Source organism: Musa acuminata, chromosome BXJ2-3, assembly GCF_036884655.1.
Source record: "Musa acuminata AAA Group cultivar baxijiao chromosome BXJ2-3, Cavendish_Baxijiao_AAA, whole genome shotgun sequence".
Lineage (NCBI taxonomy): Eukaryota > Viridiplantae > Streptophyta > Magnoliopsida > Zingiberales > Musaceae > Musa > Musa acuminata.
This window is the reverse complement of record NC_088340.1, coordinates 40,607,591-40,627,478: the sequence shown is the minus strand read 5'-3', so window position 1 is coordinate 40,627,478 and position 19,888 is coordinate 40,607,591. Positions and strand designations below refer to the sequence as shown.

Genomic DNA, 19,888 nt, shown 5'->3' with positions numbered 1-19,888 from the left:
ACGTATTCTCTTCGTACACCATCTTCTTCTTCCGTCTGCTGATACTTAATTGCCGTCGTACTCTCCGTATTATAAGCTGCAGTCACTTCTGCGACTGATCCAAGTAGCTGGATCACAGCCTGGACACAGTATCTACATTGTGTCATGCACGTGCCTTACATGTGCACTCCCACAGTGTTAGCGTCAAGCGTCAACGTGGTGCATGTTGTAGTGCATGCAGAGATACGTCCATCACGTTACCCTCACCGTTCACGTATATAAAATATAACCAAGTGCGGTGCAAGGCATCTCAGATCATCTCCATCAAAATAATAATCACCCAAGTCAATAGATTCATGATCTAGCTCAAACTCGATCGGACACTCGATGAATCTACCTACTATTTAGAGTGTTCTTTTTGTGGATTGGATTGGCAAACGCTCCAGTCTGATGTATGTATAGTATTCAGAGGTGAGTACCCCAAGTTTTCTTGCAGCGTCAACTGAGTATGATGCATGTCACCCTAAAAGAGCGTCTTGCCGAGCTTAGAGGCATCTCGCAGTGTCGACGGATCCTCGAAGAAGCAAGTCTTGTCCTGTTAGGAGACTTGTGTGGTACTCCAGAATGATCTCGTGCCATGTTGACAACGGGATTTGCCGATCTCATGCAGAGGTTGGATGCCGACGACCTCTTATCGGACATTGTCATCGACTACACATGAAGATACAAAATGACATTTTCATGATGTGATTGCACTACACGACTCTTCCTCCATCGTTGGTTTAATATCCCTCGGAAGCCCCTCTCTCATCTTAAAAGTCAAACTGACCATTTTGTCTGCAGTCAGTCAAATTAGAAGGCTATATAAGGTTAAAACTTGGTTTTGTCACCTTCTTGTTCTTGATCAATCGTCTCACACGTTTCTCCAACCTAACTCGGAGGAAGAACACCGAGAAAAGATAATGTAATTAAAAGAAAGGAAAAGAAAACATACTAGTACGACTTGTAGTAGTTTGGAAGAACAGTTTGCGAATGCAGACCTGCTCATTTATTTGACTTTGAGCTCAATTTTCCTTCTTCGGCAAGCTAAAATACAAATATTAGAGTGTGGAAAATGTCACACCACTTGGTTCTTTTGAACTGTTCTTCACATATGTTCATCAAAAGTCTGCCACGACTTGCTGAAGGATTTCATTATCAGAGGTGGTGTCTACAAACGCAATTCAATTCGACACGACAACTTACGACACTGTCTTTTTCTGAGATGAAAGAGTAGTTTAGACGCCATATTTTATATCTCGAGCCGTATTTATGCTGCAGATCTCACAAGCTTCGAAGGACAGAAAGAGAACGTAAATAGCAGAAAATAAGCTCTTCGGAATGCAGAATATGAAGACGATTCTTTCCGGTGTTTAGTTTGCGTTTGTTCTCCTTTTCCCGTAAACAAAAGCTTTGCTGGTGTTCTTCCGATGCCTGAAGCTCTCAAAACACTACAGGAGGCGATGTTACCCCTTTAGGCTTACCCAGTCCCTCACCTGACTTCGATTGGACCGAGCACGGGCCAAATGCGGGTCCCGTTTCGTGAGTTTCTTCTCAGGGACTCGGTCCGCCGGCCATCACGGGGTGCGGCGGTAGGCGAGCACACGTAGAGGCGGCCGCTGCCGGGCCGAAGCCGCCGACGCGGCAATCGCACACACGCGTCCAAATCGCGCCGCCCGTAGCGGAGTGGTCCCCGTGTCGTCGCTTTAAATCTCGCGGCGATTCCGACCGGGCTCGAACTCCCCCCCGCTCCCCGTTGACCAGCGACAGGTCTTGCCAAATGCACCCTGGCTTCTACTGAAACTTCCAAATTGCCACGCTCAATCACCAGCGATGGCAGCACGTCGGCGTTTATTGCTTCCGCTGCTTAATTATGGAGGGATCAAAACATAAATATCCAAGTTGAATTCATACTTTCAATTTTCTAATGTACAATAAAGTTTATATTGTTGTATTCTTTTCTCAGGTTTTTCACTTTATATATGAACAATGCTTTGACATGTTCTGCCTTCCATATCACTGGAAATAGATTGCACATCAACAACTATATATATATATATATATATATATATATATATATATATATATATATATATATATATATACATATGAGGAAGAGGAAATCTCATACGCACTTCCTTCAGTTTTGGTTCGAAAGGAGGCATGCATCTCAGTATCTTCAAGGAACTTAATGCATTCACATAGGTAGGACGGTACCCTTTGTGAATAGCAAACGTAAAACCTCATTATTTGGCTGCGACCCCATATTCTACTTCCCTTCCATGTCTTCTATCTGGTAACAACATGACCAAACCCTACGGTTGCTGCCTTCAATTCTATCACCCTTCTCCATGTACGCTACTGTATCATTTGCTCCTCTCAACTGCCCACCACAGCATCGTCCTCCCGTTTAATTCCTTCTCATCAAGCGATGAATATGAGAGGATAGCAATGTGGCAAGAGAGAGAGAGAGAGAGAGAGAGAGAGAGAGAGAAGGAAGAGGGGACGACAAAGGCATTCAAAGGCAGGAGGAGAATGATGACCGCATGGTGACAGAGGTTGTTGTGGTTGGAAGCTAAGTACGAGTGCAGGATGGTGGGACTATAGAAGCTGTGTGAGGGAAGCCGTCAAGTTCTTATCACCACAGTGGTTGCAGGAGGCCGTGAGCCCACCCTGCATCTACCATATGCAACACAAATGGTAGCAGCACAGAGAGAGAGAGAGAGAGAGAGAGAGAGAGAGAGAGAGAGAGAGATTGTAATAGTTGGAGGAAGATGAAGAGTATGGAAAGACGATCTACACAATACTGTTTGAATCCGTATAAGAAATTTTTATACATGGTTTAATATTTTTTATGTAGCTTAATGTCTAAGTTATAATCATATATAATCGATCAAGTAAGATATATTATCATTACTACTGTTATCAACACAACCAACATTATTATGGTATCACTATTTTCATAAAATTTTCATGATTAGTGAAAATTTATTTTCTTTGCAAACATGTTCTACAAATATTAATTAATGATAAGAGTTTTAACGAGTGATCTCTTTGGAATACAATAAAGTAAAACTCATAAAGAGAAAATACACTACTTACTTTTGATTAATGTCAAAGGTATTGCTTGTAAAATGATTTTGTAAGTTTTATTAGGTGGTATATCATAATAAAAGGTGGTCCTAAGACATCAACTTGATATTGTTGCTTTAATAACTTCAATTTTCATGATCATGATGAAAGTGATCTTTTAACCGCCCTCCATTGATGGCAAATAATTAGAAATTAAACATTTTCATAATAAATATGAATTAAAATAATATTTGTTGACATGTATTCAATCCCAAAGAAAAATATCAAAATGATGGCAAATTTCTAAGTGAGGAGACAAGAGAGGGTCTATCGGATCTCTCTCTTTTCCAAATGGAGCTTTCTTGCCGACCACATGGAAAGCTCCAAATCTTGGGAAGAAAAAAGGAAGTGGAGGACGCCATCACAGCCGTCAATTTGGCCGGTCAATGACTTCGACTTCCCAAACCCTCCTAATCTCCGGTCTCAATCACAAAGCTGGACACGATCCCAATTTTGTAATTAGCAATGCTAATCAGGGGCATTTCCGTCCCACCATCATCCACCTCAGTCAAAATATTCTAAAATAAAAAAAAAAAATCAAAATTTCATTATCATATTAAATAAAAAAATAGCATCATTATAAAATAACCATATATAAAGTACAAAAATAAATAAAACGAGATATAAGAACATTATTAGCAATTATAAATAAAAATATTTTTTGTGTGCATATATGATCACATTATGGGGGGGGGGATTCGTTATTTTTGGGAGTTGGTAGGGATAGATAGGTAAAACTAACAAGGAGAGATGTCACGGGAGCTCGGACGCGGAGAGGAAACGAGAGGAGGGGGAAACGGTTTCGGAAACCGGAAACCATTTGCCATTTGCCAATATTTAATGTCGGCCTTCCTCACTTAGCTGTCCTCGCGCTTTTCCCGTCCAAGTCAACCCCTCCCTACTCCTCCACCTGACTGCTTCTCCTACTCCTCCTCCGGCGGCCCATGCCGCCACCGCCTCCGCCGGCCACCCAACCGATCAAAAGCCCATAAAGTTAAATACTTTCATTTTTATTCCAACCTTTAATGTTCCTATGGTCGTCCAGTATTGCTTTTATTGTCGCCATTATTAGGGGGGAAGAAGAGCGAGGGTGAGAGGTAGAGAGAGGCAGCTGGCATCTGTGTTTGAGCATTTAATTGGAGCCCCTCTTAACTCGCCCCGAACGAGTAGTTGTAGACGAAGCAGCTGCTCTATCCGCCCGCTTTTCTGCTTCGCTTCTTCCGTCGATTCTTCATTCCCCTTCCCCTACTCCTTTCCCTTTTACTTCTTATCTGTTCCTCCCCCTGCAACTGAGAGGAGGGCCGGAGAGGAAAAGAAAGGGAGGGGCATTGATAGGACTGCGGTGGTCTGTTAATGCTGCTTGCGGAGCGGAAGCAGAGGAGTAGGAGGAGGAGGAGGAGGAGGCCCGAAGCAGGGGCGCTGGCGGAGGGCGGGCGGTGATTGATGGCCGCTAGGGCCCACACCGTGTGCCGCAGGTTGCCACTTCTTGGTAATCCTCGGGCCCACCCGTAGCCATGCCCCGTGTCGCGGCCGCCGTCGTCGCGCTCGTCCTCGTCCTCGTCGTCGCGCTGTGGTGCGCCGCGGCGGCGCAGAACCTGAGCTCCGTGTCCGATCTCTCGGGGCTCTACAGTCTCCGCGCCTCGCTCGGTCTCCGCGCCCGCGACTGGCCGCGCCGTGTGGAACCCTGCACGTCCTGGGCCGGCGTCGCGTGCAGCGCCGCCGGGCGGGTCCTTGGCGTCGACCTCTCCGGCCTCCGTCGCACCCGGCTTGGCCGCCAGAACCCACGGTTCGCCGTCGATGGGCTCAGGAACCTCACCCAGCTTCGCTCCTTCAACGCCACCGGGTTCGCGCTCCCCGGCCCCATCCCCGACTGGTTCGGCCGCGACCTCGCCCCGACCTTCGCCGTCCTCGTCCTTCGCGACGCCTCCGTCTTGGGCTCCATCCCCGACTCCCTCAGCGGTGCCGCGGGGCTCACGGTGCTCGTCCTCGCCCGCAACGCTATCACCGGGAGCATCCCGCCCACTCTCGGTCTGCTCGGCAACCTCACGGTCCTCGACCTCTCCCGCAACGTTCTCTCCGGGCCCATCCCGACGTCCTTCGGGGCTCTCGCCAATCTCTCCTACCTGGATCTCTCCTCCAACTTCCTCTCCGGCCCGGTGCCACTGGCTCTCGGCACTATCCGAGACTTGAAAACCCTGATCTTGGGGAACAATAGCCTCACCGGATCGATCGCCGCACAGCTCGGCGATCTCTCCTCCCTCACAGTTCTTGATCTCAGCTTCAATTCCCTCGCCGGCTCTCTTCCTGATGATCTCCAGAACCTGAGGAGCCTACAAAACCTAAGCTTGGGCAACAACTCGCTCTCAGGCTCTCTCTCTGCTGATCTCTTTGCCAGTCTCACCAGGCTTCAGTCCATCAAGCTGAGTCACAATAACTTCTCAGGGGCATTGCCGGACTCACTGTGGTCTCTCTCAGAGCTAAGGGTATTTGACGTCTCTTTCAATAACCTTACTGGAATACTTCCAGACCTTATGCCGGCTGTTGTCAATGAGAACATCAGTGGTGCTCTCTTTGATCTTTCAAGCAATCTCTACTATGGTTCCATCTCTTCTCGCTTTGGGAGAATTTTCACTGAGTTTGTAATGGTGGATATATCGAATAATTACTTAGAAGGTGCATTGCCAGTAGATAATGCGAGCAACAATATAACTTTTGGATTGAATTGCTTTGAAGATGCTATTAACCAAAGGAAACCAGAAGAATGTTTGCAGTTCTATACCGAGAGAGGGTTACCTTATGATGGTAATGTGACCCAAAGTCCTCATCCTTCGAGCACTTCCAAGAAGGGGCATTGGAACTTAAAATATATACTGATAGGAACTCTCGGCGGCACATTGGTGCTGATGATATCGATTCTTTTGCTGGTATATTGTTTGAAGAGATCTGGTGGCCCAAGAGTTGAACAGCAGGAGAGTGGTGGAGCTGAAGGCCCTCCTGGGGATGGCACACAGGCTTCTAGTGTTGTTGTCAATTTGTCAGCTGTAGGAGAGGCCTTCCATTATGAGCAGCTGGTTCGGGCAACTTCGGGCTTTAGTGATGTGAACCTTATCAAGCATGGACACTCTGGAGATATTTACCGTGGTGTTTTGGAAAGCGGAGTTTCTGTTGTGGTGAAGAGGATCAATGTACAGGTCAGAAAGGATGCTTATGCTGCAGAGTTGGATTTGTTCTCCAAGGGTTTGCACAGGAGATTGGTGCCATTTATAGGCCACTGCTTGGAGAATGAGAATGAGAATGAGAATGAGAAATTCCTTGTCTATAAATATGTGCCAAATGGTGATCTTTGTAGTGCGTTGCAGAGGAAACCTGAGCCAGAAGAAGGATTTCACTCATTGGATTGGTTAAAGAGGTTGAAGATTGCAACAGGCATTGCCGAGGCCCTATGCTATTTTCATCATGAATGTTCGCCGCCTCTTGTCCATAGGTAATATATCTTCCTCTTAAGTTTCTTATGTTGTTGTTTGACACATGATTCTAGTGTTCCTTTTTTCGCCTCGTAAATTCATTTTTTTTTTTCACATCAGGGAACTTGATTCATTGCCAGTTCATGCACATCAAATTGGTTTGTCATCATATTTTCTTCGTCATCATTAATGCTGAACCTTTCTTTGACATTTATACATTTTTTATTCTGTTTGGCAAATATATCATTTTTAGGGATGCTAGCAACCCTCTTGGGCTCAATGTTTGAACCTGTTGTGTCTTTGACCTTCGCTCAGTTGGTAAATAATTTATTAATACATGACACCTGCCATGCTTCTGTGATTTTAGATCATGCTTTTGGATAAGATATGAATCCAGCATCAGTTACTGCAGCTTTCAATGAAACCTAAAAGAACATGTTGTACAGAGGTCCTATGACCCCTTCTTTCTAGATCACAAGCCATAAAATTGTATCTTTTGTAATTCAAGCAGCCTAGATTTCCCATCTTTGTTGCAAACTTAAATTCTTAGCGAGAGTTGCTTACCTCCATCCATATATTCTGAGGCAATACTGTCAAAATATCCTTGTTGTCACAAGTATTTCATCTAGTCTTATCCAACTGATAAATTGTTGTGGTTGCAGAGACATCCAAGCAAGCAGTATCCTTCTTGATGATAAATTCGAAGTGAGGCTTGCTAGTTTAAGCGAGGTATGTGCACAGGAAGGAGAAGCGCACCAAAATGTCATCACTAGGCTTTTGAGAAAGTCACAGTAAGTCTAATTTAATGTTATCCTTTGTTTACAAATCTTGTACTTACTTTTTCCCATTTTCTTCTTGTCTATATTGGATCTTGGTCATCTTTGTGCATCATCTAATATCTATTCGGAATTTGCTTTTTTCTTTAAATGCTGTGAGATGGTATCCATGCCAATCTCTTACCTTCTTTTATGCCATAAAGTAGGCCTCTTTAAACAAAACAAGAGTGTGTGGTGCTGTCCTGAAAACTGCAGCATATTTATCAATTCGGTAATATAAGGATATTAGTATTAAAAGATTAATCAGAAAAAGACATAAGAAAAGAATCAGCATCAGCTGCATCCAATTAGGAAACCATCATTAGAAAATAAAACATCAATCACAGACAGCCTTGGAAAGGCAATATGAAACCTTGCACAGCTTATCATTTCCTTAGAAGCTGTTGTTATTCAGAAGTTTGTAATATCCTGTTTCTTGATGATTTGAGATTCCTGTAAGAAAGAAGTAGATAGATTGAGTTAGCAGATAGAGGAAAAGATCGAATATTGCAAATAATAATCCTGTTATATATGTTCACCATCAATAGTTGTGAATCTTCACTAACTTTGTGAACATCTCATCATAGTGTATCCTTCGGGTGACAAAAATGAGATCCGTGCTGCATTAGATTCTTACAATCAGCCAGGCTGAATAGCTAATCTTTCTTTCATCTGTGGATGTATCTAACTAGAAAAACTGTTATGATGGCTGTCTTGCTAATTCTCTTGTGAATACTCTTGTCGAGGGAGGCCATTTATTCTTCTCCATAGAAGGTGTTTAGTTAGCCATTAAATAGCAAAGAAAAATTGAGAGATTTGGTAGAGTGAACAGTCACGGAAATCTATGCTGCAAAAAGATGACTCGTAAACAGGAAGACAAGGCAAATGATTCCTCATTTTTTTTTCCATTTATGTCACTGATCTTCTGTTGGTTGAAACTCGCAGGTGTATGCTTGTCGTTTTTACCTGTGGGCCCGCTCTAGAAAGTGTCAAAATTTGATAAACACGCATATTCATCTTATATCATTGTCTACCGCTTTAAATCTTGTTTATTAGATACTTGTCCTTGCCATAATACCTTGATGTTGTCATCTCTATAAAAAAGACACATTATAGAATTTTTTTGTTGCTAAGATATCATTAAGCTTGCCATGATCTAACATCTGCTTTTCTTCTTTTTTGCAGGACATCAGAACAAGCTATTTCCGGTATGGAAATTCTAAAGGAACTTTCGATTCTTATTGCTTTGTTCGATTTGCAGGTCATTAATTTTGTTCCTTCATTAATTTGCAGGGCCACCTGCAACATGTGCATACGATGTATATTGTTTTGGCAAGATATTGCTCGAACTGGTTACCGGTAAGCTTGGCATTAGCGGGTCAAGTGATGCCACAATAAATGAGATGCTTGATCACACCCTGCCTTACATCAATATGTACGAAAAGGGACTTGTGGCGAAGATTGTTGATCCATTCCTTGTTGTTGATGAGGACCACTTGGAGGAGGTCTGGGCCATGGCGATCGTAGCAAAGTCTTGCCTCGATCCAAAGCCTAGCAGGCGTCCACCAATGAGACACATCCTCAAGGCATTGGAGAACCCTCTGAAGGTGGTAAGAGAAGACAACAATTCTGGCTCGGCCAGGCTAAGGGCCACTTCGTCAAGGGGTTCTTGGAACGCTGCATTTATGGGGAGCTGGCGACGCAGCTCCTCAGAGATTGCTTCTGTGCCAGGCCAACTGAGGGAGGATCAACTGTTGAGACGCTCCGGCACAACCAGGTCCCAGGGAAGCGGCGGGGAGCAGTCATTCTCTCGCAAGCGGCCATCCAAGGAGATCTTCCCAGAGCCATCCGGTTTACGTGACATAGACGATTGAAAAGGTCTTTTGTGAGTTCATGGGTAATAACATATGGTGGACTCTCCATTTGAGCTCCTGCCTATCGGCATCCGATTCATGGCCAGTTTAGTGTTCAACCCTCCTCAATTTGGTCAAGTGTTACAGGAGATGAGAGTTGTGTCGGTTCAATTCTTTCTCTTCTGCTCCTGCCCATGCCTTTATTACACAAAATTTCTATTGCGAGAGCTGGTCCTCGAGGCAGCAGGCAGGCAGGCAAAGGTTTGTCTCAGTCGGTCACGGTGATGGGGATGCTGCTGATTCATTTTTTTGCAGTTTGGTTTGGTTCTTTTTTGTTCTTGTAAAACAAGCTGCAATTTGCAATTCTTTTCTCATGTAATTGATCCTTTATTGGTGGTTTTTCGGGGTTCTGTATATTGATTTAACTTGCTGTTTCTTTCATCCCAGTCTATAGTCTCTCATCTCAAGGGAATTGGTATGCGGATGAAGAACTGTGGATATTGGGTTTAGATTTCCCCTTTGTGATTGTGGTTTTGTTTGCTATTCACCATTGAGAAACATATTTTGAAGCTGATGCTGTTGTGGTGATGAATGTTCTGCAATGTTTCTGGAAACATAATCCATGACACTTCCTGCTTGGTTGTCAGCCAAATATAAATTGAGATTTTGTTGTTGTTATAGGCCCACTTAAAACGGTCGATTCAGAGCCATTCTTACAAGGACGTCAAGGTGGACAGAGACTTGACAGCGACGGCCCAACTCGGCCCGGCCTGTAAGGATTGGGTACGGATACCGCCCAGTGAGGGTACCGTCCACCTTCCCGATGACGAAGGGGCCCAAAAATTATTTTTTTGGCCTCAAATGCTTAAAGTTCGCCGTTCTTATTATCACCGACGGTGACTGGATATCTCCGCTGCCGCTCACTCCGCCGTGGTCTTCCATTGTCACGGCGTGCCCTCCAATCGACAACTTGGGGCTCCGCCGGCTGCGCCCTTCGTCCCTGCATCTTGTGATGGGTCGACGCAACTGCGCCACCGCCTGCTTGCGGCGTGGAGCTTGGAGGGAGGGAGTCATGGCGGCTGTGCCTTCACCATGGCAAGAAGCCAAGCTGACAGGCAAATGGAGATAGGACACGAGGATTGCAGTCCTGTCGGCCCAATGAGCCGATAGGATAACGCGCATCGCAACTTTCGGGTTGAATCGATCCGATCTATAAAAGAAAACGTTCAAAAACCATGACAAACTTACGAATGCGTTATTTAAATCAAATCGAACAATTTGGCCCATAGGATAACACACAATCCAACTTTCGACTCGAACCGATCCGATCTATAAAAGAAAGGGTTCAAAAACCATGGCGAGCGCACCGAATGCATTATTTGAATCGAATCGGATGATTAGGCAGGCCCATAGGATAACACACATCCCAACTCCCGGCTTGAACGGGTCCGGCCTATGAAAGAAAGGATAACCGACTGCGTTATTTGAACCACAGGGGACAACGACCCGGTCAATCGGCTCTTTTCGGTAATACTGACACAATCGACCCAAAATCGAACCGGTCAATGAGTTCAGGGACGTCTAATTACATCCATCCAACGATCCGTCGTCACAAATCACAAAGCAAAACCCTAACCTGCATCAACTTCCATTCCGCCATCCTAGAAACGGAGTATACCTGACAAGGTGGCTCTCGCAACGGCACGACACCATTGACGGCCACGATGGAACACAAGCACATCAAGTTTCCAACGACGAGTGTCGTTTGGAGGACGATGAATTATCATACATACTGCAATCTAATGCAAGAGCATATCATCGGAAACGATGCATCGTAGATGTCATAACGAGGATTCCGATCCTTCGCGACGTACGAGAAACAGAGTTCAATACACACAGAAAAGAAACTCTCGAGAGTACCTTCGTAGCTTTGATATACACACAAATGGGAACCACGAATAGCAAGTTACCATCTATACTTCATGCCTCAGTGGTGTCATGTTATCCATGTAGATGGCTACAGATTTCAAGTCCTCAGATGTCTGAAACTTAACAGGAACTAGTAAAAGACGGCTAATCTGCAATGGTAGACCACCTCCAGTATTGTGCAGCATGGCATCAATCTCGCGCTCACTGCTGGCTGAAGAGACAGAGAAAAAGAATAATGTCAACATAAGAACCGTCAGAAATAAAGTGTGTTAAGCCACAACTGGGCTCTTTAATCACCCAAAACACAGATCATAATCAAGTAATCAACAGCTTCAACTCTAATAGAAGAATGATGCACCGCAGAAGGTGGGGGTAGCAGAGGCGGAGGTGGTGGTGGTGGTGGTGGTGGACGAGGCAGAGGAAAAGGAGCAGCGGCAGCAGAAAAGGAGAGAAAGAGAAAGAGAAAAAAAATAAAAGAAAGATAAGACTGTTGTCAACAACTTAAAAAACCAGAACAAAAAAACTCAATACTGATCATCAAGTGCAGTTCGTTACCGATCAGCTTACCATCTAGTCAGCCCTGTAATGTGAGCTTACTGGCTGGTAAGCTCCATTTTGGCCAGTGGGTGAAATCTGCCCAGTCCCTGTAGTGGTCAGCCATAGCATCGGTAAATACCAATCAGTGTCCATGGGTATGACCAAAATTTGAACCATGGTTTCTGAGCCTCTCACATATCATTGTGACTATCAGGGACCTCCAAAAAATCATAATGATTGTAGCTATTGATGTAAATCAGTTGATATATTCCTGATTTTTCTATTGATTGTTGAGAAAGCAAGTTAATTTTACTAATAAATGCTTCAGTAAGGAATGAATTTAGTAGACTAAATTTCTTCTATGATGAGCAATTCTCCAAGAAGGAAAAGAACAAGTAGTTACACAAACAACATGTTCAAGATAAACAAGACCATGGCGAAATGAACTAGTAATATATATATATATATATATATATATATATAGTCTAACTCTGAGCCACAAATAGTTGAAGCATGAGCTATGGAATGGAACAAAATCTAATGACATATAAAATAATAAAAAATAAGTTCAACTGACTCAGCATTGGAATTTAATCTTGGGTACATTGTTGTGATCGCCAGAGATAGTAATTTATTACTCAAAGTGCACCAATTCACAGTTTATAGAACAATAACTGATGATCCTAGCAGAAAACAATCTAAGAAATCCAGAAAATCATTAGCAAAAATTCAACAAATTTGTAAATGTTGAATAGGCAGTATGGATGATACCAAAAAAAAAAAAAACACTTCTTCCAGTTTTCAGAGCTATAGGCAATTTCAACTAACCTGATAGCCGTAATCTCATGCAGCTGCTACTTGCTGGAAAGATGCAATTAGTTGGTTCTGTAATCATGAGGAGGCCTATTAGCACGTCTGAACCATGTTTTGAATGCGGATGTCAAGTGTGGGCAATCATCAAGATTGCGGGTGGAGAAGCTTAGGCACTGCTGTAGCAACTCTTGAGCATCAGACAGCGGCAAGGTGGATATAATCTTCAAAAATGTCTCTTCCAGATCTGGGTAAAGTGTTCTATAGCCACTAGGCAATGGTGAAAAGGTATCCCTGAGAACATTCAACACAGGGAGCCAGTTTCTCACAATCTTCATTCTTACCTGAGACCAGGAATTACTACAGTTAGGAGTTCATCGGCTCCAATCACTAACTGGGAAGCCTAGATGGCAATGGTATGACAGACCAAAATTTCAAAAGCATCATGGAACTAAATAAGTGAAGAATAAAGAATAATAATAAAGTATATAACTTCAACGAATATGGTAATGCTTAGTAAATTAAACATCTTAGATAAAAATCATGTGATCTTGGTTGGAATAAATTAGAAAAAAAATGATAAACTGTTACATTCAAGTTATTGAAAAAGTTTGTCACTCATGACAGAACCATTTTAAGGAGTGTAGAAGAGATATTAAACTGTTAAACAATATGAGAACTATTTGGGTATAGATAATCTTATACATGGATGGGTTGTGATTTAATAGGAACTTGATCCCAAGCTTCATCTTCTGTAACTTACAAAAACTTAAGAAAAAAAACTCATCTCGCATCCGACAGAGGATGGAGGGAGATAGACTTAAATACAGATATTTTCTTGTTTTGGACCTCTGGCAAGCTGGAGGTGATGGGAACTGCATGGACTAACTTAAAGGGTATAGCAGCCATATAGTTAAAGACGATAGGCATTCTGGTCATGAATTTGCATGAAACAGTAGGTTGTGTACATAATTATGAATAAGTCCATATCTATGAAAAAAAAAAGTGATAGGAATGTTGATTGGTGTCCACTGAGTTGGTGGGTGGCACATAACTTTTGTCATGGTATCAGTACATCAGGAACAAGGACACAAAAGGTATGGAAAAAAAAAAAGGATAAGCAGCAAAATGGTGGTGGATTAAGCAATGATATAAGGCAGAATTTACCACTATTATAAAATGATAGTGTATTAATGATGTACTTCGATTATAGATAGCAATGGTAGGATGAACATGTCAACAATGTTCCTGTCAAAAATCAAAAGATCCAGTAAATCATCAAATGCTGTTTTCAGCCACCACACTTGAGGAGAGCAGTTCAGTCCATTGACTAAGGCAACAAGCTGGGAACAGGACTTGCAAGACAAGAGGATTAAGCACCTTGCAGACTGCAACTTTCACACAGGAAAAGAAAAAGAAAAAAGACGACGAAGACAAAGTTAAGACCAAATTATCCTGCAATTTTCGCACAGGAAAGGAAAAAGAAAAAAGATGACGATGACAATGTAAGACCAAATGATCCTGCAGCATCCACAAAATTGCAAATCAATAGTAAAACCAAAACGAAATTGTGGTTGACTTGGGGCATGACATTTATCTACGTCCTTGACTTGGGGCATGACAACTAGAATCAACCAAAATCCTTTGGGATTGAATCGTTGTCGAACATGAAATGTGGGACCTATGGTAAAGTTTTAGAGCAGTGAAATCCCTAGTCTGTGGAATTGCAGTAATGTTTCTACCTCAAAGGAGACTCGGATAGACCAAAAGTTGCAAACTTTTTATCACTACAAGGGCTCATAGTTAGCAAAATAGTTGAATACACATCCTCTAACACATTTTGGCAGCTCTGAAGGACCAAGTTCTAAAGCTTCCATAGAACCCACCTGAAATCTGGCCATTCCAACATGGCTTAATCTATCAATGGCAATAAAGAAAAAATATATAGTAAAAAATAACAATTAAAAAAACCTATGTTATTTAAACAAAAAATTGGATTAATTTTGTCAGGAGTCCCCATTACCTCATAAAAGAAAGCTGAGTAAAACTAACTTCCGTCACAACTTTAAATTGGAGGAGAAAAAAATCACACTTCTTTCAAATCGTTGGTATTTTTCCCCATAACTGAAAACTTAAAGCTCTTGTTTCCCATCCATGATGCTGAACAATCTTAATTACCATATTTTTCAGAATAGAACATAAATTGTAGAGTAAAGAAACGAGGGTTATGAAAGGCAGACCTGTCGAGGAGCCAAAGTAGCCCCCGAAGCAACAGCATCGGCAAGCCGGTAGCTGCACCTGGTGACCAGCAATGGTAGTCCAGGTGCAATATTCTTCCATGTATCGTCCCTAAAAGTCTTCATCAAGTCAGCTGCCAGTGCCTCCTGCTCGCTCCACTCCCTCACTGCAGTGTCGGCCACCCTCACCTCGATTATCCTCTCCACCAGCCAATGCAAATGCTTTAAGTTCGACATCACCGCATGCAAATTCAGCCTCTGGATCGCCTCCCTCTCATCACTATCCTCCGCCACCCGGACATCTGGGCTCGCATACTTGCCCAAGTAATCTTTCACCGTCTCCAAGCTTAACAAGAAGGCCTGGTCCAGTACCCTCTGTACCGATTCCCGATACGGGAAATCCTTCAGTATCTTCGCCACAAAAGCCTTGACGGTGGCCACATTGGGGTGCCGCCTGATCGCCACGTCGATCAATCCATGAAGCATTTCTTCAGACATGCTCTTCCAATCTCCCGAGGCCGCCACCATGGGCGAAACCCTAGCGACGAGTTCCCGGGATTCCTCTTCACCGAGAAAAGGGATCAACGTGAGGACCCTTTCTTCCTCCTCCTCCGTCCAAGGCATTGCCTCGAGGAACCGAACGCAAGCCCGGACGCAATCCTCAAACAGGAACTCCAGCGCCACCGGCATCATCTCCAGGGCGTCAGTAACCGAGGCGACGGCTCCGGAGAAATCGAGGGTGTGGAGGAGCCGAATGACGGCGACATGGGCGTCAAAGGGGCCTTGACGGTGGCGATCATCGTCTCGAGGGATCTTGAGGGTTACCCGGAGCGGGATCGCGTCGCCGGATGAAGCGCTAGGTCGCTGCCACCTGTCGGAGAGGAGGGCGGCGAAGTAGTCGGAGCGGCGGAGGGCGGCGGACTGGACGTGAAGGTCGAGGCAGGTGAGGTAAGCGTCAGGATGGGGGTCGAGATCGGGATCAAACTGGAGGTGGAGGAGGACGTCAGAGAAGGAAGGGTCGTTGAAGCCACCAGGGTCGAAGGCGGGGCAGCGGAACGGCGAGGGGGAGGATCGCTCCTCCGCTAGGGCTCCGTCGAGGGAGGAGAGGTGGCCGCTGCTCCCGACGCGTTGCCGTTTCCTAAGAGACATGGTCGATGGGGCGCGAGCAAATTGGCGAGGCAGAGCGAGAAGAGAGAGAGAGAGAAAGAACTATACCTTCCCTACATATTTTGCTTTACCGAAATATGTGGTCGAGCCTTTTCGAAGAGGCACAGATAAGTCCTTTGGGAAAAAATCCTCCCATACAATCGTAAATTTTCAAGAAATTCGTCGAAAATTATATTTTCTCTTTGAGGCTCTAATTTAATTAAAGCCTCTTTTATTATTTCTACGTGCCTTCCTACTCTTTCTTGAGCAATTACTCCAACAAAAATTCTTTATTCCATATCATAGTTTTCTAAAAATGAAGGGGCTAAAATTCAAGTTTATCAATAAATTAAAAATCATTATCAGCAAAACTAACATTTTTTCATTGCTAAAAATAATCATTATCGACCAAATCGACATAATTTTACTTAATGGAAAAAAGAAGTCTTCAAGAACAGGAAAATTTCTGCCAATAATCTATTTTCTCAAATTGAAATATCATCATAAACATTCAATTACGCTGCTAATTGAAGGTTAATATGTATCTGCTAAATTAAAAAATTGTTATGGTTAAACACTGGACATGGAAGAAATCATACATTGGTTGCAACATTTTACAACCTGATGATTTCCAACCTATCAAATATTATACAAAGAGAAGAGAGATGTTGGTTCCATAACAAATTCATCAGCCTCAACATTTGATGAAGACAATATGTAAAATAAGTATCCTTTGATATAGAACAAAGAGAAATGGCATACCATGATTAGTCCGGGAAATGTTGGGAATATCATGAGGGCATCAGCAACCAATGTTAGATCTTTAATGGGTGATCTCTTAGATAGATAATTAAGCCAAATTCATCTCTTAACAAATTAGGCAGGTTATCTGCCAGAAAAGTTATAGAACCCCAATAATATTCACATGGACAAAGGTAACAACATTCTTCTCTCCCTTTTCCTTGCAACCCATCGATGCCTAGAAATCTTAAGGCATGTCGGAAGAAGAATTCCGAGGCATACAAAAACAGCTGAAACCTTGAAGTATCTGAAGCAAAGTGCTGCATAACAAGACACTATGAGCAAGACAAATACTACAGCACATGTAAGAGCCAACGCAGCATCCCGTCTGCACAACATCAGAAAATCATCAAAGATATGGTCAAGCATGATCTTATAATTAAAATGTAAAATTAACAAATTCCAGAGAAAAACTAAGAAATACCAATTAGTAAACAGATCAATCAGAATAGTTTTACAGGTTTAGGCATGCATGGAGATAATGACATAAATAAGCTCTTCAATTTTCATCCTGTCTTCTAGTTGCACTTACACTTACTTTCTCAGCCATCAATACAGAAACTTTGCATCAACTATCCTTTGTAAATGCAGTCGAATGAACTCTAAACATCAAAATGAAGTCCAAAAACAACCCGTATAACTACGTTTATTATCTCTACCACTTATGTTTAATGCGTCTCCAGATACTGGCTCCTTACTTCTAAATTCTAATAACTATAATTTCAGGGGAAACTATCAAGCCCCAAGAACATCTCAACTTGCTTACCCATAATCTAAAGAGTGTCACTTAACTCACCTATTTTTTGCACCATCAAACATTTAGCCCTCACCCTACCACCTTGCATTGATAAATACAATTATAACAGAAGTTGCACTTATATGTGAAATTTAAGTTGCATTACAAAGGGGCAAATTGTGAGCGTAATGATAATATTAAGAAAAAGCTGGGTGTACAAATAGATGAATTGAATTGGTGTACAACATTGATTGGTGAACAACATTTCTAAAATAGGATGCATATTGGTCCTACATTAGTCAAATAGGTGCACATATTGATGCCATGTTCACACCATAATATTGGGCCGACACAATACAGTGGGTACCATGCCAGTGCATGTTAAAATTGTGAGATTACTAAAAAAGGATTGGTAATGATAATCAGTTCAGTGAGGTGATGAACTAATGGATGAGAGAGACAAGATACTTGGAGGGCAAAATGAGAGAGAGAGAGAGAGAGAGAGAGAGAGAGAGAGAGAGAGGAAAAGTATAATCCACAGGTCCAAAAATCAAAAGTCTTAAGGCAACAGGACAAGTTAGGGTAAGGCGAATGTGGTACAGACCATAGAGAAATGGAGTTTTTGAAAGGCCTTTCTTATAAATCACGAAGAGGGGCAAGAGAGTTTCATATTAGACGAATCTTGTGTTTATTTCTTTTAATATCATGAGGCTAGTTAATATGATTCAGCTTTTCTCAACTTTAGTTTTGTGGGGTTAGCAACGACTTGGGTAATTATGTGGCTTTATGAGTTCCTGCCCACATTACTAGGCATGAAGCATGACAACAATAATGGTCATGAGAGTTCAGTGGCTTCACATTGATACCACCTTTGTAGTATCAATGTCATGTAAGCACACTGGTAACAAAGGCCCATCGAGTCCCACATGGATGCCACATATGCACCACATCAATGGCATGTCATCTTGATGTAGGCATCACATCACTATTTCATCCCATGTTATTTTCAAAGTTAGGTGTCTTGTAGCAAGGGCTGCCTCTAATAGAACAAAACACAAGTGAGCTAAGGAACAACCTTATACACCACACACAGTAAAAAAGCTACAATAACATCAAGCCACAAGTAGGTAAATTGTAATTTTTCCTGAAATGATGATGAATCTATAAACTAATCTTTGAAGTTAAAAGGAGGAAATCAAAGCAACATCTTCTATCACTTCAATTACACCAAAGAAGGTCAACTAAACAAGAATATAATTAGTTATTAATTTGTTCAAAACCTGCTTCAGATTCTTGGTTTTGTCACTGAATTATCACAAATATCTGGAAAGCATATATATATATATATATATATATATATATATATATATATATATATATATATATATATATATAATTATTATTATTATTATTAACTTTTTACAGCTCATATTATGGTTCCCATTATATGTATCAGAATTCATGTCTACCATATCCGGCCTCCCAAATTGATAGGTATCAGGAACCTATGAAAAGTGGAACTCTTCTTAAGGACTTTTTAATGAATTCAAAGTAGTGATTGACTATAGTGTAAAGGGAATCATCAAAACTGATATTTATTTCCTTCTCTAATGGAGCTTATGTCCTATAAAAGAAAGAGCAAACTAGCTCCTCTTACACTTGAATTACTCTTTTGCCTCTTAATGAAGTAGAAAATTTAGTTTTCTGTTTGTATGTCGACACATCTTATTTTCCTCAACAATATGATCGGATGTAAAATTAAACTAATCACAAAGTAAACTTCCTGATAACTTTATCTTTAATGACAACATTCAAATTGCAGCCTAGACAAAACTCTCACGTCATGACTAAGGAGCAAAGCTAACACATAGACATGTAGCATTCCATTTATTGTCAAGAGGAGTTAACTTTTCCTTCTCACAAACAAGGGATGAGATCAAACATATCAATCCGTATGTTTCTGTGTTTCCTAACTTTGATCCAAGAACTTTTCAGAAAGTTGAAGAATTCTTTTATTATAAAACCCAAAATCCCACAACATCAGCATGCCTAACATTCTCTAACCATGATTCCCAATGGCTTTACAACTCTCCCATCCATTATAAAGTCAAGAACATAACTCAAGATATAACTCTGAACTCGATTTAAAATAGCAAATACAACATATGGAAAAGATGTTTGAAATTAACGAAAACGGAGAACGAATGTACAATTAAATCTCGGCATGACTTAAACAATACCTTCCCAATACATCACGAATTATTCTACGAGTTATTCTCGTGTTTTGAAAGTCTCGACACGTCTAATTCATGGTAATAATCAATGAAACAGTCGCAATCTCCACGAAACTCATGCCAGCTTTACATATTTCTCCTGTGGTTAACCTAAACGACAAGATCTCAAATTGACG

General features: G+C 42.1%; 2 protein-coding genes across 2 annotated transcripts; one reads left to right on the top strand and one right to left on the bottom strand.

The window, feature by feature from the left end:
• Positions 1-4,005: 4,005 nt before the first annotated feature.
• LOC135608269 (probable LRR receptor-like serine/threonine-protein kinase At2g16250) lies at positions 4,006-9,723 on the top strand. Its single transcript, XM_065100953.1, has 4 exons — positions 4,006-6,634; positions 7,277-7,405; positions 8,615-8,637; positions 8,723-9,723. The coding sequence occupies exons 1-4, from the start codon at positions 4,665-4,667 to the stop codon at positions 9,301-9,303; spliced, it is 2,703 nt and encodes a 900-aa protein (XP_064957025.1). The 5' UTR covers positions 4,006-4,664; the 3' UTR covers positions 9,304-9,723.
• A 1,457-nt stretch (positions 9,724-11,180) lies between these two features.
• LOC135608268 (BTB/POZ domain-containing protein At1g63850-like) lies at positions 11,181-16,032 on the bottom strand. The gene is made up of 3 exons (XM_065100952.1): positions 14,799-16,032; positions 12,577-12,902; positions 11,181-11,422 (listed from the first exon to the last, which is right to left on the bottom strand). Exons 1-2 carry the CDS (start codon positions 15,942-15,944, stop codon positions 12,624-12,626), a joined length of 1,425 nt encoding a protein of 474 aa, XP_064957024.1. The 5' UTR covers positions 15,945-16,032; the 3' UTR covers positions 11,181-11,422; positions 12,577-12,623.
• Between the last annotated feature and the right edge of the window lie 3,856 nt (positions 16,033-19,888).